Here is a 27,938-nt window from a genome sequence, read left to right on the forward strand (position 1 = left end):
GCCTATCGTGAGGCGCATGGAATACTTTCCGGGATCTTATTAGTTCACCCACTCTGTTCATTAGTAATTTATATGAAGTCACCACTGATCCACTAAAGTGCCAACACCCGCTGTGCTGTGGCGAGAGCTCGGCGCCTTCCCCACTCATCTTCGCGGCTGGGGCGTGTCTGCAGGATCTGAAGCAGTTCCTGGACGGCAGCCCGCAGGGCGTGGTGTACTTCAGCCTGGGCACCATGGTGCGGCCAGACACGTTCGCGCCGGAGAAGCTCCAGGCGTTGCTGGACGTCTTCGCCGAGCTGCCGCAGAGGGTGCTCTGGAAGGTGGACCCAACCAAGGTGCCGCGCCTGCCGCCCAACGTGATGGCCAGCAAGTGGATGCCGCAGAACGACGTCCCCAGTACGCCTCTGCTTGTCTCAACTCCGAGCCCATAGGCGGTGAAAACTGCTACGCTGCTATACACTTCACCTTTTTCAGTCATGAGAAACGCTGGAATGCAGTTTTAGTCCACTTCCTTGAAAATTTGGTTGTGGTTTTTAGACCGAGGACTAGATTGATGCAGTTCCTTGTGCTGCTCTATCCTACGGGAGCCCCTCCACCTTTGCGTAACTGTCGCTACCTACATCCATTTGAATCTGCTTTCTGATCTCATGCCTTGGATCCACTCTGCTTTATTCTCCACACTTTTTTCTGGTATATCTCACGCCTGAGAAACAACACGTTCCAAGTCCACAAGAGGAAGGTTTATTACAACAAAATAGGATATCAGCTAAACAAAAAACATTTGCTTACAATAATTAATACCAAACTCTCACAGACTTCTATCAGGCATTCACCTGGAAAAGTTACTTAAATATATTTAGTGTCTGTTCTTTCAGATAGACGACGCATATATATAATTAAGCCAAAGACGGCCAACGATTTCTTCATTGCGGGTGCATATCAGGCTCGGACGCTTTACGGGAATCGGCGAAATGACGCAAGCGATGAGCATAACGGGCAATGGGCGCTGCATTCTTCGTGTGTGGTTCAGTTGAGAATTTGGGACTGACGGAAGGTGAGCTAGGGAAGCCCCTAGCTCACCTTGTCAGTCATTCATGTATGACCTAAAGTTAATTAACACTAAGAGACGTAAAGACAAATTCAACGAAGTTACCCACTGGAGGGAAGTAGAGTGTACTCGGCAGCAACTGGCCGATGATACTTCTTGGAGGGGACGTTAGAGAGGTGCGAGGTCCCGCGTCCGTGGGTCCTACTGGTCTCTGACTGAAAGTATGGGTTTAGCTGGCACATCAGTTGGCTCACAGCATCGGCGGAGAACTGACGATGAGTGGAACTACAATGTTTCGTATAATTCGTCTTGATTTCAAAATATTTATTCACAAGACCGGTTTCGGTTCCTCTAGAACCATCTTCAGACCTGCAAATTTCGGTTACAGGAGTAACCTGTCCATACTCAGCAACCTTCACATGCTGCGTCACCGAAACCGGTCATGTGAATAAATATTTTGCAATCAAGACGGATTATAAGTAACATTGCATAAAAAAGAGATTGCGGTTTCCCTGCAGACATTATGTCTGTTTTTGCAGAGTGGAACTGCGCCGCGGTAAATAGCCTGTACGCGGAGCTATACTTCTACATTTATTTCCAAGCACGTGACTAGGCGTACTGAATTTGCTAATTTATGCGTGTCAATAGCGTTTTATACAAAATAGATAAAAAGAGAAAATCAGACTAAATATATAACATTAATACATACAAAGGAAATATAGATATAATTTGAAGCAATTAGAGCTATCCGAGGCACTTGTCACAGCGGTGGACAAGCTTTGAAAGACCTTCGTCGTAAAATTCTGCCGCGTGAGGCTTCAGCAAGTGAGTCACGCCCGCCTGGAGTTGCGCGTCGTCATCAAAGTGCTGCGTTGCAAGCCAGTTCTTCATCTAGGGAAACAAGTGGAAGTCGCTTGGTGCAAGATAGGGGCCGTAGAGCGGATGAGTGAAAATTTCCCATTTGAATGAATTAAGGAGTTCTTTAGTGCGGTTTGCCGTGTGAGTTCGGGAATTGTCGTGCAATACCAAAATTTTGGACGTCAGCTTTCCTCGGCGTTTGCTTTCAACTGCTCTTCGAAGGCTGTGCAAAGTTTGACAGTACCGGGCAGAATTTATAGTTGCTCCACGTTCGAGAAAATCAAAAAGAAGCACACCTTTCCTATCCTAAAACACTGCCGCCATCAACTTCCTTGCTGACAAGGTTTGCAAACATTTTCTTGGTTTTTAGGGGGATCTTGTGTGCCCCCACTCCATGGACTGTAATTTTGTCTCGCAATTGACGTGTTTCACTCACGTATCGTCACTGGTTACGATTCGATCCAGTAATGAATCACCATGTTTGTGGTAGGCTTCCAGAAATGTGAACGTTGCCCCCATTCGCTATTCTTTATGGTACTCTGTAAGCATTTTGGGCACCCATCGTGCACAAAATTTGTGGTAGCCTAGCTTCTGAGTGGCAATTTCAAACAACAAAGTCCGTGAAACTTGTGGAAAAGAAAGTGAAAGTTATTGTGAAGCGACGGTTTTCACGAATCGTATCATCAACTTTAGCGACAAAATCGTGTCACAATGCTCGGGCGTCCACTCTTCTCTTCATCATGAACGTTGGTTCGGCCATCACTCATTACCTTGTTTCTGTAGACTTTGCACAGTTCATGATAAATTTATATAGGTTTTAGGTTTTTTGCCAACAAAGACTACATCGCAAACCGCACCTCACAACTGGCGGGATTTTCGTTTGCAGCGCACATTTCAAATTCGAGTACCGAAAAAAACCAGACTCGCAGAGACGTTCCCGCTGTCACGGATGGACGCCGACTGAGCTGCCGAGCACGCACATACCAAAATATACGCGATCGGCGCGCGCCTAGCGGCGTCAGACGGAAACGTTCTCCACTGTCTGAATAGAGATAGTAGCGCCAGATCAACAGCATTGTTGACGCTATTGTGGCTGGCCTTTACTTTTAGACATCAAACAAGATTGGTGCTATGACGCTACCTCGGGGCAGAACGCTGTTTTGTATTCTCCATCTACTTTTCTTGCCATCTAGTTCGACATAAAATGTACGGTCTCGAAAGCGAATTTCTAGGAAGTCGGTAAAGTCAGGTTTTTTTCGTGAATTTTCTGAAAGATTTTTAAAAATATAGCCGTTATTTGATTGTAAAACAGGTTTTATTCCACAATTTAAATTTCACGGTATAGCCTTAGGCTATTTTCAGGTGTTACAAGTATCAAAAATCAAAATATCGTCGTTAATTGATACTATTCGTGCAACACGATATTGTGCTGCACAGTATCGTAAGCCGCGGAGATGTCCACCAGAATGCCCTCAAAATCATCCTCGATATTCTGTGTCAGATTGAGGATTTGCTCTATATAAAATCATTGTGCCAAATATTGTGGCATCAGTTGTGGTTCGGTGATAGGGCTGAGACGATTAAGCAACATTCTTCAGAAGATTTCATAAGAAAACAGCACAATAAAGGTATAGGGCTAAAGTTCTTTGGCAGCGCAAGCTGGCTTGCCGAGTTTCAGTACAGCGATGATAGTGGTCTGTGTCCAGATTTTAAGTTCAAAAATAGTTCAAATGGCTCTGAGCACTATGTAACTTTACAGCTGAGGTCATTAGTCCTCTAGAACGTAGAACTATTTGAACCTAACTAACCTAAGGACATCACACACACACCCATGCCCGAGGCAGGATTCGAACCTGCGACCATAGCGGTCGCGCGGTTTCAGATAAAATTTTAGGAATCTGCCGTCGTATTAGACAGTTATTATACAACTGCAGTAGCCAATCCATAGGCATAGGTCCAGAACACTTCGTCTGCTCCAGCAATAAATCGGCAAGTAGATCCCCAGAGAGCAGGACCTCTGGTAGCGGTATGATACTCGCCGCCGGCCCCAGTTCTGGAGGGCGACGCGTCGGAGGCGCGCACATGGGCGATGCTTCTGCGTCCGCACGATTCCCAGCCCATGAGGCGTATTGCTGGTATTTCATTACCAACTGACAATTCCTTGTTGTCTCATGGTGTGTTCTGTCAACAAAGCCTTACTCATAGTCATTATGTGCCATAAATTGATTTTTTTCCCAGTTACGTTCAGTACCTCCTCACTAGTTATTTAGGATACCCATCTAACCTTCATCATTCTTCTGTGGCACCACATTTCAAAACCTTGTGTTGTCTCTTGACTGAACTGCTTATCGTTCACCTTTCACTACCATTCAACGCTACGCTCCAGAAAAATATCTTTCCCGATAACAACGTCCTCCTGAGAACCAAATACATTTAGCCATACAGTACAGCTGCATGCTCTTGAAAAGTTTCTCGTTAGTTTCCACCATTCGCCAATGCTAGAGGGCCAGTTCAGTCAACCATCGAGATTGTTGCCTTACAGCTGCTGAAAAGGCTGCTGCCACTGTTCAGGAAACAGGTGGATGTCTGCCTCTCCACAGATATGTCGTGGCTGCACACTGCGGAAGGTTCCAAATGATTGGAAAACAGCACAGGTAGTTTCAGTTTTCAGGAAGGGTCGTGGAGCAGATGCGCAAAACTATAGGCCTATATCTCTGACGTCGATCTGTTGTAGAATTTTAGAACATGTTTTTTGCTCGCGTATCATGTAACTTCTGGAAACCCAGAATCTACTCTGTAGGAATCAACATGGATTCCGGAAACTGCGATCGTGTGAGACCCAACTCGCTTTATTTGTTCATGAGACACAGAAAATATTAGGTACAGGCTCCCAGGTAGATGCCATTTTCCTTGATTTCCGGAAGGCGTTCGATACAGTTGCGCACTGTCGCCTGATAAACAAAGTGAGAGCCTACGGAATATCAGACTAGCTGTGTGGCTGGATTGAAGAGTTTTTGGCAAACACAACACAGCACGGTGTTCTCAATGGAGAGACGTCTACAGACGTTAAAGCAACCTGTGGCGTGCCACAGGGGAGTGTTATGGGACCATTGCTTTTCACAATATATGTAAATGACATAGTAGATAGTGTCAGACGTTCCATGCGGCTTTTCGCGGATGATGCTGTAGTATACAGAGAAGTTGCAGCATTAGAAAATTGCAGCGAAATGCAGGAAGATCTGCAGTGGATAGGCACTTGGCGCAGGGAGTGGCAACTGACCCTTAACACAGACAAATGTAATGTATTGCGAATACATAGAAAGAAGGATCCTTTATTGTATGATTATCTGACAGCGGAACAAACACTGGTAGCAGTTACTTCTGTAAAACATCTGGGAGTGTGCGTACAGAACGATTTGAAGTGGAATGATCATATAAAATTAGTTGTTAGTAAGCCGGGTGCCAGGTTGAGATTCATTGGGAGAGTCCTTAGAAAATGTAGTCCATCAACAAAGGAGGTGGCTTACAAACCACTCGCTCGATCTATACTTGAGTATTGCTCATCAGTGTGGGATCCGTACAAGGTCGGGTTGACAGAGGAGATAGAGAAGATCCAAAGTAGAGCGGCGCGTTTCGTCACACGGCTATTTGGTAAGCGTGATTGCGTTACGGAGATGTTTAGCAAACTCAAGTGGCAGACTCTGCAAGAGAGGCGCTCTGCATCGCAGTATAGCTTGCCTTCCAAGTTTCTAGAGGGTGCGTTTCTGGATGAGGTATCGAATATATTGCTTCCCCCTACTTATACCTCTCGAGGAGGTCACGAATGTAAAATTAGAGAGATTTGAGAGCGCACAGAGGCTTTCCGGCAGTCGCTCTTCCCGCGAACCATACGCGACTGGAACAGGAAAGGGAGGTAATGACAGTGGCACGTAAAGTGCCCTCGTCCACACACCGTTGGTTCGCTTGCGGAGTATAAATGTAGATGTAGATGTAGTTGCGGTGACAAAAGTCAAGTAGTAAGCCCTCCTGCAGAAATACTGAGTCATACTATCTCTATAGACGTCCCCAATTACGAAAGAATAGCCGGTGCAGAAATTTGTGCACGAACTCACCTCTCCATTGTGTCCCACAATGTTCAATGGGATTCATGTTGGGGTGATCTGGGTTGGCCAAATCATTCACTCGAACTGTCGACAATGTTCTTCAAACAATTTCGACGAGTAGTGACCCAGTGACATGGCGCACAGTCATCCATAAAAATTCCATCGTTGTTTGGGGACATGAAGTCTGTGAGTCGCTACAGATGGTCACCAATTAACTACACATAACCGTTTCCAATCAATGACAGATTCAGTTGGACCAGAGGATCCAGTCCATTCCATGTAAACAGAGTTCACACCTTATGGAGCCACCACCAGCTTGCTCAGTGCCTTCTTGGCGACTTGGCTCCATGACTCCGTGGTTCCTGCGCCACACTCGAACCCCACCATCAATTCTTAATATCTGAATTTGGGACTCATCTGACCAGCCCACGATTTTTCAGTCTTCTATAATCCAATCGATATGATCACTAGCACAAGAGAGGCGCTGCAAGTTCAAATGGTTTAAATGGCTCTGAACACTGTGGGGCTTAACACCTGAGGTCATCGTTCCGCTAGAACTTAGAACTACTTAAACCTAACTAACCTAAGGACATCACACACATCCATGCCCAGGGCAGGATTCGAACCTGCGACCGTATGCAACCGAAGTCTTGGTGTTAGCAAAGGCACTCGAGTCGGTCGTCTGCTACCAAGGTGGGGTTAATGCCAGATTTCGGCGCATTTTCCTCACGCATACGCTCGTCGTACGTTCCATATTGACGTCTGCGGTAAGTTCACGGACAAGTCTACGGAAACGCCGCTGCCGTCGGTCACGTGCTGTCCGTGGTGAGAGGTAATGCCTGAAATTTGGTACACTCGGCTCTATCTTGACGCAGTGGATATTGGAGTATTGAATTTCGTACCGATTCCCGAAACTGAATGTCCCAGTCGTCTAGCTCGAAGTACCACTCCATGTTCGACGTCTGTTAATCCCAATCGTGCGACCATCACGTAGGGAACGTTTTCACATGAATCACTTCAGTGCAAATAACAATGCACTAGCCTTCTACACCCTGTGTACGGGATGCTTCTTCCACATGTATAAGTGCATATCGCTATCCCACGGCTTTCGTCATCTCAGTGTGCACAGGCCACCCAACTTGGCACGCTCCATGTTTCGTGGGGATGTTTGAAAATAGTGAATGAGAAATACCTTCGTCAAGTTATCTAAGTCCACCAACATACCCATCAATGAGTATCCCATTTTCATGATCTGGTGCCAATATTTTTCAACGATTACTGTAGAAAGTAAACGGGAAACGATAATTAATTGAAACTGTCAGCTGCCGACAGGTGTTTTTGACATACCTGGAAGGGGACAGCTGAAAACGTGTGCCCCGACGGGGACACGAACCCGGGATCTCCTGCTTACATGGCAGACGCTCTATCCATCTGAGCCACTGAGGACACAAATGAATAGCGCGACTGCAGGGACTTATCCCTTGCACGCTTCCCGTGAACAGTTCGAGAACAGTTACTATCTTCATATATAGTTAAATGGGTACCAGGCCATTGACCTTCAGCTGTGCGAGTGCGCACAGGTTGCCCGAACTCGTACGGGAATCGTCAACTTAAGTAGGCGCGAGTAACGAGTGGACAGGCTTTGCTGTTTCTCAATTGCTGAAAGCTGATGAGAATAGTTTCCCTCATATTTAAAATGTTTAAATCTGTGTGAATTCCTAAGGGACCAAACTAGACTTACACACTAGTTAAACTAATTTAAACTAACTTATACTAAGAACAACACATACACTCATGCCCTAGGGAGGACTCGAACCTCTGGCGGGAAAGGTCGCGCAGCCCGTGACATGACGCCTGAAACCGCGCGGCCACTCATATTTAAAAGTGTTGATTTGAATTAGTAAATGTCAATTTCGGAATTACTATCTAGGCGACGTCCCAAAAGGATTAGAAAGTTAATAAAAGTTTCAATTTCTAAATCTTAAACAAAAAGAGACAAATTAACATCGAATGAAATAACTCCTAACATCGACAAAATTACGAAGTGTTAAGGCTTTCGTGGCCACTCGCTAGCAAACTGCCTGTTGGCTTTCCTCACGGGTTCTTCGGCAGACGTTTGTTTGACGGTTTTTCTGACGTTTCGCCAGTTCGAATGGCTGGAATTCTGAAAACTTCACCCTCCATAGCTGGTGGTGGACTGGAGTGTAGGTCGTGGTCGCAGTTTATATGTATCTTGCGCGCCAGAGCGACTCTTTCTATGTAACGTGTGGTAGTCACAGAACCAAGTACTCGACGAAGTGACACAACGGAAAAAGATATGTTGAATGCGGCCTTTCTGCCATACATTCCCAGAGCGACTGAGGGTATCGGCCATGTATTGTGCAAACACTGCGTGAAGACTATTTATAAACCGACAAGAAATTAAAAGAGTGTCCGTGATCGGCAAAGGAGAAATGCCGGGAACATACCGCACGCCATGTACATGTTCAAAAGTCTGTGTTGATTTGACTGGACGACCAGTCAATGCCAGGATCACCGAACGTAAGCGACGTTGCAGGTTGCGGGAGGTGGAGAAATCGGCCGTGGCCGAGCACGCGCTGTTTGAGACCGACCACATAGTAAAATTTGCCGACACGGAAGTTCTTGCTGCAGAGAAGAGCTATCACACCTGTTTGCTCACGGAAGTTACGCAAACACACAAACATGACAGCAGCCTCAACATGAAAGAAGAAACCCTCAGGCGAACGGATCCTGGATTCCCGTGCTAGAGCGAAGGACCGTTGCAGGTAGCAAGGGGAGAACCACAACAGAAATGACCACGGAAAATCCCTTGGACGTTGGCGCAATCTGCGGCCACGAGCTCGACTCTTGCTCACCAACAACAGCCACTCTTGGTCAGCAATGGCAGGTGAAGTTTTAACAATGCCAAATACTCTTGCTGGCGAAGTATAAGCAGATTTAGACGAGACGTAAAGTCTACAACAAAGTTAATGAACTCGCTCAAGCCGACAATCTACTTCTGCTCATGGGCCACCAGGTTTCAGCCGCACTTTAGGTGCACGCCCTCACATGGTACTTCGTGAATGAGCCACGCTCCGTGGGCCAATGAGCCACATGCGGTTCGTGAACCGCGGACTGCCAACCACAATCCTAGCCAAATCGACAGAACGAAGATGATAAATTCAACACACTCTTTTCACTGTTTAACGTTCAGCAACATTCTTTTATTCTGTAATTTTAGTATTAACTGGTACATTATGAGATCTGTACTAACATGTATTTAATATTCATAATCATGTACTGTTGTTTCAGAACTTCTCTCCTTCCCTCCCCCCCTCCCTCTCCCCCCCCCCCTCTCTCCTCTCTCTATTTCTCTCCCTCGCCATATCTTTCTCTCTTTCTCTCTCTTGCCGGCCGAAGTGGCCGTGCGGTTCTAGGCGCTGCAGTCTGGAACCGCGAGACCGCTACGGTCTCAGGTTCGAATCCTGCCTCGGGCATGGATGTGTGTGATGTCCTTAGGTTAGTTATGTTTAACTAGTTCTAAGTTCTAGGGGACTAGTGAGCTCAGAGGTTGAGTCCCATAGTTAATAAAAAAAAATTTCTCTCTCTCTTTCTCTCTCTCTCTCTGTCTCTACCTCCAGTTTCCTCCGTCTATACGCTACCAGCCATGACTGTTGCTACACCACAAAGGAGTCACGCAAGAAAAGTCGAACTGGACGACCTTGCGTGCTACATGTTTGAATATGCAAATGATCAGTAGCTGCACGAAGTAGGTGAGAGTGACCTTGTCTACATTCTGCACGGAAGGAAACATTACGAAGCGGTTTTCGTATTCAGAAAATATTGTTTGCTTGCTAGAAGCTCGTGTTACGCCTCGTGTATGAAGGAGATGCGTCCACCAGCACGTGTTCGAATTCCACAGTGGCAGCGTCTGGACCTGTCGAGATTAAGAGCTATCGTTCCGCGATATTGCTGCTCTCGCTGATAGGGATCCGACTACATTCAAATTATCAGTCAATAAAACGGATAGAGACCCAAAATATTACGAAATAATCAGAGATTACGCAAGACCACCGACGCACAGACATACATTACTAGACTGGCTTTATCCTATAAAGTATCACTGGTGTCACCAAAGAATTAAAGTGTGGCGGCGAATGCAAAGGACGTGTAAATACCTGTTTATTTACCGATAAAACAGTCATCAAAATGGGGATAAACTGATATAACTACGTTACGTTTAGAGTTTTGACATAAGGTGTTTGGCTGTAATTTTTCGTACAGCAGACGGATGATACAAGGAAAGGAACATGTCTCAATGCAAGCATAACTAGAAATGGCTTACTATTTTTGTTTTTGTACTGTTTGTAACTGTGAATAAATACACTATAGTGTGTCTTATCTGAAATACCGGCAGTGCTGAAATAACTAGAAATGGCTTACTATTTTTGTTTTTGTACTGTTTGTAACTGTGAATAAATATACTATAGTGTGTCTTATCTGAAATACCGGCAGTGCTGAAATAATTTATAGATTTTTAAGGGGTTTAAGAAATCTAGTATTAACAGACGTAGCTCTATAGAAAGTGACGGCAATCTGAAAATTACATCTGATAACGAGTCAAATCTAGTACAATCAACCGTTATTACTCGAAGAACACTAATAGAGTGTAATTAAAATAAAGACACAGTGACGGAACCAACATAACGTATGGATGTCAAACCCATCAGAAGTATCTAAGAAATTAATGTTTCCTAGGTAGCATTTACTGGTAATGTTAGGGAATATTGTACCAGAATTATTGTACCGTTTACTTACAGATAACATGACGATTACTATTTTTCGACAGGCCTGTTGCAATGATTGAATCGATCTGACGTAGCAGCGTTTTTGGAATTGTAATTACAAATGTGGAGTCGATGGCAAGGAGAGCCATCTCAACGCCATGTAAGAACATAACGACCCCACGAGACTTGCGTACTGGGCCATGGAACTTCAACTACTTAACTACACGGCCTTTGAGAGTAATGATGGGACCAGCGGTATGCCATTATATGGTTGCCACACCATCACACTTCCCCCTCCATGCTTAACCACTGGAATCAAGCAATAAGGATAGTAGGCTTCTTTTAGCGCTCTCTAGACATAAACACGGCCCGATGTTGGAAGTAACGAAAACATTGACTCGTCGCACCATATGGTATGTTTCCACTGATCAACCGACCAGGATTTATGCTTCTGACATCATGTTTTACGCTGCTCGGTCACTAATGGTTTCGGTATAGCTGCTCGTCCATGAACATTCGCTTTATGGAGTTCTCGGCGGACAGTGTCGATAGATACTGGGTCTCGAAGATGGCTATTGAACTCTGCAATCACTTTAGCTACCGTAGTTTTGCGATGGTTTGACACAATTCGTGTTAGCGCACGACGATCTCTGACATCTGCTTTTCATTTGCGCCCACTGTTATGTTCACTCGATGATGTCTTTCCATGTTTTGTGCAGGTTGTCATGACTGTTGAAGAAGTTGCTCTTGAAACTTTCAATAAGTTGGGTGTCTCGGTTACTGATGCTCCAGCTAATCGGGCCTCCACAATCTGCCCTCTTTGAAACTTTGTTAGATCTTTCATTGTACGTCGACCTCGGCGTCTGAATACAAATACGAAGTGTGCACTACTCGTAGACAACTTGCACGAATGCCTAGTGCGCACTGAACTTGCACAGTCAAGCGCGACACATGCTTCACCTACGTTGTTGACCATCAAACACAACCATCCCATTACTACCACTGCTCACATTATTGTGCCTTCATAGAAAAACTAACACGAGTAGTTTACGGAGCAGGATTAATTTATGAGCAACAAGCTGTTACAGAAAGACAAAGCTAATGATGCGTCAGCTCCATTCAAACATTAATTGCAGACAAATAAGTTAGCCCCCATTTCATAGTGACAATAACAACCCCATAATACTGACAGGAAATATATGGCTTCAAATCGAACCCAACTCAGGACTATTCCAACACAGATTTCAGCGTGAACCTTTCAGCTACTCCCAGTCGTTCTGTATCCACACAGCACAATTTTATAATTTTGTACATAGGGCCCCATACACTCTTATTTGAAAATTTTCACTTAAGATCAGCAACTGCATTACTAAAATCTGAAACAAACAGTAGCATTACTAAAATTGAAAACCACATCTTCATACAATAATAAATTTAAAAGCACATTAATATACTCGTAGAATGTAAAGATCATCTACTATCACGTATGGTACAGTTCCACTTTAGCTGCCGTTACTTATTCGGACCTTTCCGTTTATTGTCCACACAGATAACAGGTAGATACTCTACGATATAGTTCCTGCTCCCCAGCAGGATACAGAAATATCAACGTCAGGTCCAATGACACAGTTAGCGTTAGGTTAGCGTTAGGTGAAAATGATTTGATATCGGGAAATTCACTATAACCCAGTTTAGTTTTTACATCACTGTGGACTTTATACTCACATCACAGCACATTTACTAATGCGATAGGTAAACAATTACCAATAACGTCTCATCGTTATGTGAGAGATACTTAGGGGGCGACAAGGCAAAAACCAACTGTGCCATCCATTGTGTTTGCGGTAAAACACAATGACAACAAGCAATGAGTAATGCAATTTCAGCACAGCCAATTCACTTACACATGGAATTGCTCACAAACACTACCACATAACAGTGCCTTGTATCAGGTCTTCTCTACCAGAGAACAAGACGTTGTTCTTACATGCCCCATTAACGGAAAGCAATATACCATCACGTCCATGTTGTACAGTCCTCATTCCTCTCTGAAGGCGGTGACTCAAAGTCTCCACAGATTTAATCACGGCAACCACTGCAAATTTCTTCGACAGTCACAGAAGAACGACTTCCGTAGCAACGACCTTCCCGGCTGCCGTCGCCATCCTCCCAGTGGTGCACGACATGCAGCCCTTCGACCACCACGAACCTATCGATAGGCAAAGACATGCAAAACGGCACAGTATGAGAGGACAGATAGGGTCGTCCAGTCGTGTCGCGAACTTAAAGTCGGGAAATGTTTGCAGAAAGGCGAGTAGATATCAACAGAGGCAGTGTGATGATATCCGAAGCACCACGGTGCGTTAGCATGGCGAACACTGTTGATGCTGCCCGGCACATTTATACGCTGTAGAGGGCTAGTCCATGTTACCCACAGTCGTCAGGCTTGGGAATTGGCGAAGATCTGTCAGACGCTCGAAAGCATAAAGAATATATGTATTAATCAGAAGTACACAGTGGTTTTCCCCAGTAAATCGGCACCTTACGCGTGCTTTTGGAGCACACACGCTTTGCAAGCTCGAAGTGGCAACTCTTGCGTCCCAAGTGGACTACGATCCCAGTAGTGCTACCAACAGGAAGGACGGTAGCATGCAGCTCTGTTAATTGATCTCCAGAACATTCTTGTTGAAGTCGAAGATCATTGCCCAGGTGTGGCAACCTCCAGCTGTGCTTGAAGTGTGTGTAGTTGTGCAGAGGAATGGTGCAGCCTCCCTTGAGGACAGAAATGCTGGCAGCATCGTGCCTGCTGCAGATACCAGGAAGAAATAGCTCACCCTCAAGATGACAGCTGGTTGGTGACAGTCTCAGTACCCCATCAGTCTCGGCTCAGTAGTACACACTACAGCTCTGCAACTCACAGCAGAAAACGTCCCGCCAACAGGACATGGTGCTTCAAGGAAGTCTAAATGCGACTAAAGTGCGCGTCATTTATGACGGCCGCAGAGTTTAGGTTCGTTCTGTGCATCTGACGTCACAAAACACAGTCAGCCAAAGAACAGAAAACGACGTTGCCAGAGCTTCACTGCAGTGCAGACCATGGACGAGTGTCTTCAGTTTTAGAAACGTTCAGTCATAAATAAAGTAATTGAACGAAAGCAATATCTTGATAGCAGACTTCTTTTATAGAAGTTTGGAAGAAGCATTCTTTATACCAATTGCTTCATATTCTATTAATTAATTAAACGAAACAAGCAATAACCCTCCTAATTCAGGCGATAGCAAGGAAAGGTGTTTGTATCATTCTCACGAACCGCTTTTTCGCAATAAAGAACGGCGGTAATTGTTTATTTCCTATTGTACTTCGATGAAACGTGAATAATTCATAGTCATGCCAACAGTGATTGTTGGTATTGCGCGTGATCCAGGAATTGGTATGAATGACGAGCTGTGTTAGCGTAAGGGTTAAGCTGTAGACGAGCTGCCTTAGTGTAAGGGTTAAGCTGTTTGACTGCTAAGCGAAAGGTTTTGAGTTCAAACCTTGTTAGGTGATCAATATTTTGTTTATTTAAAAACAATATCGAAGTGTCTTACTTCATGAATTTTATTCGTTTGAATGTAATTTTTTGAAATTTCTAGTTCTTTGCGTCTTCATTACAATCATAATAAGTTTTCGGTTTTTCTAATTTTGTCCTCCAATATTTCTTTACAGCAATTAAAAACAATGAAAAGGCACGCATAGCACGCATACAATATTCATGTTATCTGTTTTGTTTGTATATCTCCTCTTCTGCAGTCGCTCTTTTACTGTTCGTATTGAAATATATTCTTTGCGGCAGTATTAAAAGTATTATTTAGAGCAGAATTTCGGCTCGTACGTTGCCGAGCTACTTGATTGTCTGATGCAGTGTTTTCGTCAACTGATCTATGTTTTGGCAAGTATTTACTGTCCGTTGTGACAAACACAAATTTTTTGCGCATTGCGCCTCACTGACAATATATTTTAGTTTCTGTGTTTTATTACGTCCACAATTCAGTTTTGTGTAAAATCCCACACAGCGCGGAATCCGGAGAGCACGTCTCTGTAGCAGAGAAAGGGTTCATGCGGCCGTGGTGGCTTTATTTCATAAATTGCGAGCTCCCCCCTAAACCTGAGTTTCCTTACTATACTATGGCGCTGCTTCTCTTGGCGCTTGAGTCGTTTGCAACTGGCAACGCAGCAATATCCCGCGCCTGGGCGGGCATGCGCGAACCGCCAAGATAAAAGAATTGAACTATAGTCAAGCAGTGTCGACCAACAGAAGGCTCACCTGTTGACTGGACCTCTACAATTGAATAGAAATCCACAAGGACAGCAGTAGTGTCTATGGTGCGTGCGCTTGTGTGACCTGGTACAGTGAGGGAGCAATGATATCAGGCGTCCTGGCTTTCCCATTTGGTTAGCTCTATAGGTCGCTTCAGAATTTAAACTTTGCCTTTCAGATGTTTTTTCGCGTTGTGTCGGTAAATGAGTAGTTGCTCTTAAGATTGATCTGGGCTTTCTTGTGACACTCTGTGCATTCACCACTATGACGCTATCCTCCTGTTGCCAAGGTGTCGTGCTACATATACAAGTAAGTCACTTTTATGAAAAAGTATTTCTTGTTGTTGACATGTGCTATAGCGAATCGAAGCTCTCCCGGTGTATAAATAAAAAGAGAAGAATGTTATAGAAATACGTGTAGTACTATTAGTGACTTTCGTCAATTAGATTTCTCCTTATTCATCGTTTCTCCCTCAATGTAGTGGACTCCGCTCTTCTGGCTGCCAGTCTTCATGTGGCGCTATCTTGTTCTTCTTACGGCTGGAAACCCGCCATCTTGAGGTCAATATGAAGGGTATCTCCGCATCGTTGCTTTGGTCACCTGATACTTCGTTTACAGACGTCTTTCAGCCAAAACAAACGATTTGTTGTTGTTTCTTGATCTGCTCTAAGTGTGTGTCGATACCAATGAAGATGGTTTCCCCTTCGTTTTCAACCATAGGTACAATTCCATACCACCATGTAATTTCATCATTACTTCCATGATAATGAAATTCTTGAGCAGACATCCACCGAAGCTACTATGTTTCCACAACAGCAACACCATACTCTTCTTCTTTCGTTGAGGGCCGACATTGTGCACTGTATAAGGCAACTGGGAAGATTGTAAACTTTGGTCTGTTTGCATCTTCATATGCCAAGGCGCATGAATCATTGTCAACCCTTTAAATATATATTAGTTAGCTATTTCATTGCATGTTCGATACATGATTTGAATGACCTCTTTTATTGAAACAATATGTGATGAGTAAGTTTACAGGACATGTATACACTACTGGTATTAACACAATGAACACTTGGGGGGACGTTTTGTTTCTACTCGTGGAATTACACTTAAAGACAATATAGATTTTTGCTTATAAAGGATTTGATGGTGAAATACTGTTAATGAAGGTGGATTTGATAGTGATGTTAGTTAGTTAATTTAATTGACATTGGCTCTGAGGTGTGTACACATCACCCATAGCTCTCAAATGGATTATTTTAGTGGAATATTTAAGATAGCTTCAATGCAGATGAAATAGGTTGTAACATAATAGATGTATTGTGTCTAGGAAGAGATTCAAGACATAACTTATTAGCAAGGTACTTCACTTACACTGAAAATTTTTCTGCGCAAATCAGAATGTCTTGATTATAGATTTTATTGTACTGAGTTTTAGTTTATTTAATTATTTAAAAGAAATAGTTATATTGTATTATACTGTCTTACTATTTTTATATCATAGTTTATTGATAATGTAAGTGATTTATGAAATATTACATTAAATGTGTTAGAGTAGATTTAATTTGTTGTATCTTTTGTATCAAGATTTATCAAAATTTTAGCAAGTATTTTGCTTGACTCATTTTAGGATGATTTACAAATAACTTATAGTTTTTGTGTCATAATTATTGTTATTTGTAGAAATGATATGTTAATCGTGTCTAAGATATCTAGTTTATTAAGAAAAAATTTAATTTTTGAAAGTAGATATGTTTATACTTAATTTTTTAAATACAAATATTAACTTATTTATTTTTTGAGGGATAAGCTTTAAACTTAATAACCTATAATTCACTTATTTTAGAATATAACAGAAAGGTTTAAACCATCTATCCTTCACATTACACTTTAGTTTATTATTTTAGAATTTGATTCATTATTTAATTTAGGTGGTTTATTAAGATTTTAGATTTAATTTAATAAGCTTTGTAATACTGATAAAATTAGTGTATTTACTTGTATTGAATATCCACTGCTCTTAACGTGTTGTAAGGAACTAGGTAAAATCGATATCCACCAGTTTATAAAAAACATGTTCTTTTGATAATATTTCAAGCTTCGGCATGCTTCTTGAGTACTTTTTTAAAGATCCACAGTATTTTGACTATGCAAAGGTAGCTATTTCATCAGTCTCTTAATTAGTCAGTGGAATGAATGGCTTGATAAGAAGTCAATTGCTTCATAATAAATTTTTGAATGTAACTTTAAAGTAAAAAGGCTTAAATTTATCTTTAGGACGAAGAGACTCTATAGAGCTTAACATTTTACTTGTATATAGTTTTTGGTTGGTCTTTCTATATTCAATGATAATATTTTTCAGGTAACATGAAGAATAAATAACCTCTTCATTATTAAATCATTGATTTATATGTGTTATCATGATCGATAAGTTATGATAATAATCGTAAGTTACCTTATGGATAACAGCATATTTGTTTTCAAGAGCTCATACTGACAGATTCTTATATGATCTGAGTTAAGATTGGTGTGAGCCAGTTCGGTTTCTATCATAAGATTATTTATCCACATTCGTACGAAAGGACCATGTGGATAAAATATTTTTGTGTTACTGATTGATATTAATTGATTAATATTTGGGAGATTAATGTGTTGAATCTGGAACTCAGTTATGTAGATTTTTTCTAGTAATATTATTGATACTTATGACTTCCTTGTATTTATTTTAATTTTTCTTCTTTTAGTAAACTGCATTCTTCTGGAAATATGGTTTTAGGTTAGCTATAAAAATTTCTTTGCAACCTCCCAGACATTTTATGTTGCTGGCATACATGTTTATTGCTGGACATTGACCAGCTTTCTGAGGCATTGACACCTTCACTCCTGGATAATAAAGATCATTTTCCATAAAGTGCTGTCGGTATGGCTCTCACTATCCTTCCTAAACTGTGTTGGATTAATTATGATGAATGTAATTGTGGAATATATGGCACAGTTAAAATGCTTAGATACCTAAATGATGTCGATGGATGAACACCACACATTATTCTTAGTGCTCGCTTTTGTACAATCAGTACTTTACAAGCTATGTCACAAGATTAATTAGTGTGTTTCCGAGATCAGCAATTATGCAAAGAACAAAATTAGCTGAACTTTAATATTTCAAAAAGTTAGTAACATATTTCTTCCAGTTCAAGTTGCAATCAACATCTAAATCCAGAATTTTGGAGCATCCTACCATATTTACTGACTCCTGGTTGTATGCTACATCAGTTTTTGTATGACTGTATTGGCTGCACAGAATTGAATATAGTGTTTCTTTTTTTACAATTTGGAGAGAGTTACTTTTCTCAGAACGACTTAATAATTCTACTGTTGCTGTTCCTCCAGTGGGGTATTGTCTGCAAAAAGTATCTGTTTTTCTTGTTTAATGTTAAGTGGAAGACTGTTGACATATATAGGGTGATTTTTTCCACTGTGTACAAAGTCTAGGGATTGATCGATGAGATGGTACGGAACAAAAAAGGTCTAATGAACTTATGTCTGGAAATGCATGGTTACCATCCTAGAGACCATTTATTGAATCATACTCTGTCTCAGAAGTATCATGTATGGAGAGCCCACTGAGGTTGTGGAGACACTGGAGGAGCATATTCATGCTGCCCTTGACACTTTTGATGTGAATGTGTGAGACAGAATATGCTACAGCGAGTACATGTATGTATTGAGGCACATGGTAAACATTTTCAACACATGCTGTAACTGTGGCTGCGTAGTACAGTGCATATTAGGCCGTAGTCTCTGTAACAACGTCTGGAAAGAGCACAGAAAATAGGAACCGACGATATTTTGTTATTTATGGCTTTGATGAGTGAATGTATAAATAGCGTTCTCAGTCGAGCCACCTTCCTGGAATCTTAGCTGTGATACGCTAAGTAAATTTTTTGCTAATTGTTAGCCTACTCTTGTGTAAATTCCTTTCCCGAATTTTTTTGGAAAAAGCCGTCAGTAAGGAAACTGGGAGATAACTGTGTCTTTCTTGCCACCTTCCTATTGAAGAGGTTTAGAAATGGAATATTTCAAGGTGTCAGGAAAATTTTACTTTGCCAATGATGCATTACACGTCTTATTAAGGACATTATTTATGAAGTGTAAAGAAGTTTTCGTAATTCTGTTTGAAATTCTATCAACATCACATGAGCTTCTGGTTTTTTAGAGATTTATTAATTTCGGTGAAGGATGTTGCTGCTAGTTCCCCTTGCTTAAAGCTTTATGGAGTGACATTTTTAACATATTCTCTTGCTTCTCCAATTGCACTTTATAATATAAAACCACATTGTGTTATTAGATATAGAAAGTGTTTGTTAAAAGTCCTTGCAACTCGCTCCAGTTGGTCAGTGTACGTGTTCCCGCTTGCAGACCACCCGCACGCGCGCGTGTTCATCACGCACTCCGGCCTGATGGGCAGCCAGGAGGCGGTGGCGGCGGGCGTGCCCATGCTCGCCACGCCCATGTTCGGCGACCAGTTCCTCAACGCGGACCGCGTCGTGGCCGGCGGCAGCGGCCTCAAGCTGCTCTACCGAGACCTCAGCCGAGGGGCGCTGGCCGCCGCCCTCAACCAGCTGCTCAACGACCCGAGGTGAGCCGCCTCCAACCTGGCACGCCTTCACACTTCTCTGTAACGAAACGTTTTCTAATTCTGTACGAGTTTCCTGTTGCGAAAGTCGAGATAAGTAACACCGAGGGAACACAGAGCGAGACAAGTGATCGAACAGCGCCTAGAAAATGGGGCTTAAACGCTAACCATCCTCACAAATGCGATAACATTATGAGATCTGGATATCTACATACACCTCCATACACCCCAAGCCACCTAGCAGTCTGTGACGGATGACACTTCTGCTGCCACTGACTTTTCACTCCTTTCCTGTTCCAGTGACAGTCTGGAACCGTGCGACCGCAACGGTTGCAGGTTCGAATCCTGCCTCGGGCATGGATGTTTGTGATGCCCTTAGGTTAGTTTGGTTTAAGTAGTTCTAAGTTCTAGGGGACTGATGACCTCAGAAGTCCCATAGTGCTCAGAGCCTGTTCCAGTCGGGAATGTTGCCTGTGAAGAATGACAGTTCATAAATGCCCGTATGGCATGTAGTTGAATGATTTTCACGTCGTCATCATTTCGCGAGATGTATGTGGGAGGAAGCAGCACTCTCTCGGAATTTCAAATATAAACCTCTCCGAACTGTGCAACTCCTCCCTTGTAGCTTCTGCCACCTCAGTTTTTTGAGCATCTAAGTAATGCTCTCGGTCTATTAATCCAACTTGGTAAACCTCCAAGACTTAGGAACAATAGTCAAGAATCGGTAGAAGGAGAATTTCGTAAACCCGTTATTCAGTGGTACAACTACGTTTGAAATTCTTGCAATGAATGTCAACCTGCCATCCGTTCTTCTATGAGTTTGTTTTATGCGGTCATTTCACTTCAGATCGCTCCGAACGCTTACTCCTATGTATTTTTATGATACATGCTGGTCCCAGTGATGCATTGCTGGTGGAGTAATCGAGCGCTAGAGAATCTCTTCGTCTTTTTATGCGCAATAAGTTACATTCACTGACCTTCAGAGTCAACTGCCAGTCCTTGCACCATTTGTCAATGTTCTGCATGTCTTCCTGTATTTCACCACAATCGTCTGGAAGGGCAACGTTGATACAGACAACACCACCGCCCACAAACGGCCACTCCGACCGGCATCCATAGTTATCCAGTAGATCAGGGCTGGCCATGGCCTGCCAAACTGCACACGAGCCCAATGTGCCTGCTGTGTGCAGACTGACGACCGGCCTCTCTCGGGCTTTGTCTGGCACTTCTCAGCAGCACCCAGTAAAGCGCGACGCTTCATTTTGAATCGCGACTTTCTTCTGTCGGCACAGCTTTCTTCAGTTCGGTATAATCGTGGTTCCTTACCCTTTGCTATTTGTTTGCCTTTGCTGTTTGTTTGTGGCGTAAAAGAAGTTTACAGATCCAGTGGCTGTTTGCAGAAAATTGTCTATCGTCACAAACCTTTAAAAATGAACATGAACGATAGAGGATGAGTCTAAAAATTCTCTATACCTATTATGAGATACAGTTGAGGGACTGATGACCCTGTAGTTTTGTCCCTTTATACCCCAAACCAACCAACCACCCAACATACAGTTGCATAACCAACACGCACTGCAAATTTGCTGTGGAATTACATTAATAAATGCCAAAAGAATTTTAAGGTTTGCTTGATAATGAAAGTACAAAAAATTACAACGAATGATAGGATTCATTGTTCTGTGCAGGAAGAAGCACTTTGTGCTAAATTTGCAGGCATGGAGCATATGAAGGAATTGGTGGTACAAACTGTAAACTTTCTGAAGTCGCACATATTATTCCACTGTGAAGGAACTGGTGTGAGGATGTCACACTGTGCCGGAGACGTGTGACCACCTCGACAGAGGACAGTTGTAAGAAAAGATTGATCGATTCGATCAGATGCCTTGCTGAAGGTTAAGGATGCCAAAGCTGCACGCTAATGTTGATCTCGAAGTAGGCAATCAGGTCTCTGTAGCAGCAGTAGCTCAAGCTAGCTATGCCTGATAATAGGACACAGCATGAATGGCCATCCTCTAGAGTCAAGCTGCCGAAAGATGTATAAAAGTCTTCATGTCGCTATTTAGCAGGGTCAAGAAACGATAGTGTCTGATGTGTGGACCTCAATGGGGTTTGTGAATAGGGGCAATGGGATCTTGCAGGAAGATATCGGGGACCCTCACCAAGGGGGACATCAGTTCTCCACAGATAACGTGGGCGTTTAGGAATGTTGGAAAACACGTTAAAATTCGAGGGGGATGCTGGCAGTGTCAGGTGACCGTCTTGCAGCTCCCACTTGGATAGCATTGAGGACTTCGTCCTGTGTTAATGGTGCCTCCAATGCCAATGCCTCCTCCTCTGGTATTCTACTGAATGTGAGCCAAGAGACTTCTTCAGTAACAGCTTTGAATGGGAGTTGTCAGTGCACCACATAACGTACTGGACGTGAAGGGCACGTCCAATGCCCCAGCAGGTGCTGCCTGCCATCGTCATCAGTGAATCAAAGCTCAGAACCACCGTCAGTTGTCTGCTAGAAGGTGGTACATCAAAACAGTTTCCAAAAGCAAATGGTTATAACTGTGTGCTAGCACCACCATCCCTTCAAGGGATGGCCTCCTCCAAACTGCCAAGTCTCTACTATACGCCATCAAACAACATGGATGGATAAGCACTGCCGCAGCGACCACATGACTCTCAAGCCACCTCGATAAGCTGCCGACCGTTGGAAGACGCCAGTAGGGCCACATTCAGCTTCCAAATACCCCTTCCATGCCACATCCTCTGGTGGTCAAGTGTGAACGTGCAGACATACACTTCATGATCGTAAAAGCGTGACGGGGCAAATCTCAGCCAGTTGGGTTTCTACCACCAGCAAGCAAGAAGTATAAAAGCGACCAATGTGTGGTGTACTGCGTGAAACTGAGGCGGTCGTCTTGAACTTGTTCCGACGTGTCCACAAGTCGTAGACGGCTGACGATCCTGCCAAACTCTGTGCAAGGTGAATGTCGCAGCAGTTGATCGTTGGGGTGGAATTAAAATTACCATCCAGCACCAACGCATCATGCCGCCCTACAAAAAGAGGTAAGACTGCCGGCAGAAAGAAGGTGGAGCATTTCCTACTCTTCCCCGACCTCAAAGAGCATAGTTGTTAATAATTCGGACACAGAAGTGTGTGAAAGATATGCCCCTCGTATCCAGTAGATATTGGACGTCGACAGGTAATCCTTCATGGGTGAGGATCGCCACACCGCTACCGGTATCTGACTCATGGGAGACGAAAGGAATTTTCCGAAACTGGTCAACGAAACTACTGATATGCACTTCTTGTAAGAGAGCCACCTCTCAGTCCGCCACTCGAAGTGTATCGTTGAGCATCTCCAGTTTATTTATGGCAGGAGTGATGATGACAGACCGTAGATAGGCGATATGTCTGTTCCGGCATAGTCGAGACATGGGGTCAACCAGTGGCAGTCAGCCGGGGTAGACCGCAAAAGACAGTCCAAGCGTGGTGGTTACTTTGATGAAGATAGTGGGAGGTACACAGCTGGTGGAACGTGCCAACCCACGGAATACACAACGCATTCCAATTTCTCCACTACGTCGTCCGCCAAAGAAACAGAAGCAGCGCGTTGTCCAGTGGTAGACCCATCAAGACACTACCACGTGGCGGTGACCTCCATATGCGGTTTGCCAAAAGAGACTGCAGATGGTGGAGGAGAAAACGACACAGGCTGTGGGAAGACAAACCATTGAGGTAGGTGGAGAAAGAGTCGCGTTCAACAGCAGGTCCTCTGAGATAGATTCATTTTCTGACGGCAGTTCACCATCCCTTGAGGACATCCTGGGGATACAATAACCATCTGGCATAGGACTGCATTTCTTGTGCTTCATTTGTGACTTCTACATCCGAAATTGTTCCATATCAGAGTGCGACCGACCGCCGTCTGGCGCCACCCGAACGATAAAAAAAAGCAGAGGTTAGCTACGAACATCCCGACCAAACCAGCTTTAAATAAATAAATAAATAAATAAGCTGTAAACAAAACTGACTCTTCAGTGCAGGTCTTTGTCTGAAGCTAATCGACGGCCACCAGTGTCTCTCTTCAGGGCTCCAAAAGTATAGATGGTTCAAATGGCTCTGAGCACTATGGGACTCAACTGCTGTGGTCATAAGTCCCCTAGAACTTAGAACTAGTTAAACCTAACTAACCTAAGGACATCACACACATCCATGCCCGAGGCAGGATTCGAACCTGCGACCGTAGCGGTCGTGCGGTTCCAGACTGTAGCGCCTTTAACCGCTCGGCCACTCCGGCCGGCCCAAAAGTATAGAAATCGCGTGGGGTGTGAGAAAGGGCTTTCCAGCTTTCCATCGAGACTTCTGTTGCATATTCGAAAACAACCTTGGGGACACTTGGCCCGTCCACACCCTCCGTGCAGTCCCGATTTCTCCCCATGTGATATTTTGGAACCCTGAAGAACGTCCAACCCACGTTCAAAAATTTACTTCGGATGGAGAGTTGCATGCCTGTGTAATATGATGTTCCACACAGGCAACCGCAAATATTTTCACAAGTGAAAGGAAAACAGCCCTCGGTCACTATTTTTAACAAATTAGCCTAGTTGCAACACTGCTAGGAGTGTCTTCCTCAGAATTTAAGTCAAAAACTGGTCTATATTCTATAACATGGTCACAGAATTATGACTAAAATCGTATGATATGGTATAAGTACGGAATCATCGTAAAGGACTGGCAGTACTTATATGTCATTTATAAAATACTTAACCCTATCACACGTTTTTAGTCATAATTCTGTGACCATGTTATAGAATATAGACCATTCTTTGATTTAAATTCTGATGAAGACACTCCTAGCAGTGTTGAAACCAGGTTAATTTGTTAAAAATAGTGCACGAGGGCTGTTTTCCTTTCAACGGTCTCTGAACGTGCAGCCAGGTACAAAATTTCGCAAATACTTTTCTGTGAAGGCACTGAACTACTTGACTCAAACTAGGATAAATGAATTAAAGATATACGGCGATTTCAGTCAGATATTCAGATGAAAGTAAATCGAACAAAGTGAATCAGTAATATCTGTCAGCTTATCGTCTTATTTTCTGTCTTCTGAAAATAGGCGGCCAGTTTTATTTGCTTCGTATTGAAGAATTCCAGTTACCTATATGTTCGTTACATATAGGACTCTAAAGAAAGTCGTGAGGTTCATCGCAAGGTTCAAATACTGAACACGTATGGTTACCTGCTGTGCACAATTACGTAACTGCCTCTTAACTAGTGACGATAATTTGTTTTTAGGATCTGAGGAGTGGATAATTTCTCAAGTATTATGTTGTCAGATGTTGTTCTAGCTATGCTCTGTCCTTTCCTCTTTTACAGGTATTACGAGCGCGCCAAGCAGTTATCACAGCTGTTCCGGGACCGCCCCCGGCCGCCGCTGGAGGAGGCGGTGTACTGGGTGGAGTACGTCATCAGGCACCAGGGGGCGCCGCACCTGAGGTCCGCCGCCATGGACCTGGCCTGGTACCAGTACCTGCTGCTAGACGTCTCTGCCTTCGTAGTGGCCACGATGGCAGCGGCGCTGCTCGTACTGTACCTCGTCATTCGCAAAATATCGTCCTGCTTGGTGGGGGCCTCTTGCCCCGTGCCAAAGGGGAAGAAGAGGAACTGAGACGATCCACACCACAGCCCACGATAACAGTTAAATGTACCACCCACCGTCGCATCTTTGGATAGGCTGTATTTGGGACTGTCGTAGATATGTTAGCAGAGCTGTACAAAATAACTGTGTTAATTTATTTGAACCAGTTTCCGATGACATTCTGGAGCACTGCCAATAATATTATGAGATTGCCTGTAAAATACTTGATGCAGGTGTTTGACAGTGGGTCTAACATCTCACAGTGTCGATTGACTGATTTTCTATCCTCGTGTATTCTGTTATTAAAACACTTTTACGAGTAAAACAAATAAATCGTACTTGCTAGAAAAGTATCGGTCAGATGAAGCGCCACATACACGGAAATGATCTGTTGCCCAATTCTTGACACAAAAATAATGGTCCTGCTCGGATGACTAATGGAATGATTGTCGTAGTTTGTTAGTTACCGACTGCTTTATACCATTTATCCTTACCTTGTTCTATGACATCGTTAATCAAAGTATAACTGGGATCCATACTGTTGAAAGGGGATATGAGTGCTAAGCCAAAAATGAATTGTTACTTAAATTGAGCAGAAGCATGCAAAGAAAATGCTGCAGAGCAGGCAGAATTGCTTGCAAAGTAGAAAATTGTTTTCAACAAGTACACACACCAGAAATTAAACTAAAAATACACGAAGACGTGAGGGCGTTATGAAGCAAGGAAGTAGAAATTGCTCATTTATTTTGTTGTTAAACGTTGGCAACGTAAACTAATTGCTATAGTTCATCTTACCAGGAAGGCTACGTTCCAGTTTGGTTTACAAAACAGTCAGAAATGCAGTCCAAGAGGTGAGAGTATAACTTTATATTTTCTATTTATAACAAAAGGCGTAGTGGATCAGCATAATCTCTAAAGATTGCATAAGTTATATGGAACTTGGAGAAGCATTCTACAAAATTATTGGTCAAAAGGTAATCAGCTGATGGTAAAATCATCACTCTTAACAGCATCCAAGAAAGTGCTTCTGACAGGAAAACTTTCCCACAAGTACATTTTATTACACAAGCAACTCCAAGTTTTGAGACAATAGGCGCTACAGGAAACCACGTGATCTCTGGAGGTTTCATAGTTGGTATAGCTTTGATGAAAGATAGTGAATGAGGGACCCAGTTCATATTAGCAGTGCACTGCCGTTTCTGCCTAAAACGCTGATGCAGTATAAGTATGATACAATTTCGCGTGTCATATTGTACTGACATCAGCACCTGCACTTCCATATGTCCAAGGCCATACCAGAATTCATGACATCTGGCCACTTGAGAAGGTGGAAACCACGCAAACGGAAGGGGGGATGAGTGACCGTGTTTCAGTATCAGCATTTTATCTCGAAGACCGTTCCAGGATTCACAACGTCAGTATCATCGCCTCTGGTCACATGCCAAGGCCATGAAATATTCTAGCCGTGGTATACTGGAACGAGTAGATACCATGTCTCTCTTTAAACAATTAAGAAGGATCACTTGTATATAAAATATAAATTATGGATTAGGAATTAATATTAGCTGAAAATGAGATTTTTGTTAAATGTAAAAATACTGAAAACCCGAAATAAAATCAAGTCCTGTTGCACATTCTGCTTGCTCCTGTCACGAACAGGTGATTGCACTGCAGAAGAGGTGTGCTTACTGCCACCAGCATTGTTTAATAGAAGATATTTGATCTTTGTATACGATTTCTTACTACGTCCAATAATTTGCTCCATTGCCAAAAAACGCAACGGAGTCGTAAATTAATTATTTTTCACATTTAAGATATTGAAAAAAACTCTAAAAGTCTTCAAAATACGTTGGCAGTCCGAAAAGTGAGATGTTTATACTGTTTGTTGAGGTCAATACACAAAAAGCTCTAAGACTCAAGTCAGTCAATATGATGTCACATACGCCTACAATGTAAAAGAAATCATGAGTTCGTTTCCACGTAAAAACGTGTTCGCCAAATGAGTGTCCAAAATTCTAAATTATGAACCCAGTGTTAGACTTCCACGTCTAATAACAGTTGACAATCGATAATGTAGGATTAATATTTCATCGTCGTGAAAGTAACCTGGCCAAGCTTATAATTGCAGAAAAATACGTATTAGATAAAATGCTAGGCTAAGCGGGTAAATACACAGACCAAATGTAACTAATTAGACCTACTCTTGATGAATTCTTGACAGTAGTTACAACACACCCCCAAATTAAATATTTCCGCATTTAAAGTGTTCCCAAGCACCGTTTTAGGAGAACCAAAGAGAATGCATCATGTTATTCAGCGGGAAAAATGTAAAGTAAGCTACTCACTGCCAATTATTGGTATTATTATTACAAATAAAGCAGGTCTACTGAAGGCTATGCGCAATAAGAACACATTAGATGGTAAAACACAAAAGAGTAATAAATTAATTATTTCCCACCTCTAAGATATCGGAAAAAGTTTAAAATGTCTGCAAATTATGTAGGCAGCGCAAAAAGTACGATGTTTACATTGCAAGTTGAGGTTAATAACCGAAAAAAACGCTGTA

The 27,938-nt window shown here is 42.9% G+C and overlaps 1 protein-coding gene across 1 annotated transcript; it reads left to right on the forward strand.

The window, feature by feature from the left end:
• The first annotated feature begins 219 nt into the window (after nucleotides 1-219).
• LOC126484099 (UDP-glycosyltransferase UGT5-like) lies at nucleotides 220-25,614 on the forward strand. Its single transcript, XM_050107475.1, has 3 exons — nucleotides 220-396; nucleotides 19,520-19,739; nucleotides 25,111-25,614. Exons 1-3 carry the CDS (start codon nucleotides 234-236, stop codon nucleotides 25,400-25,402), a joined length of 675 nt encoding a protein of 224 aa, XP_049963432.1. The 5' UTR covers nucleotides 220-233; the 3' UTR covers nucleotides 25,403-25,614.
• The last annotated feature ends 2,324 nt before the right edge of the window (nucleotides 25,615-27,938 follow it).

The sequence above is a fragment of the Schistocerca serialis genome, chromosome 6 (assembly GCF_023864345.2).
Source record: "Schistocerca serialis cubense isolate TAMUIC-IGC-003099 chromosome 6, iqSchSeri2.2, whole genome shotgun sequence".
Classification (NCBI taxonomy): Eukaryota; Metazoa; Arthropoda; class Insecta; order Orthoptera; family Acrididae; genus Schistocerca; species Schistocerca serialis.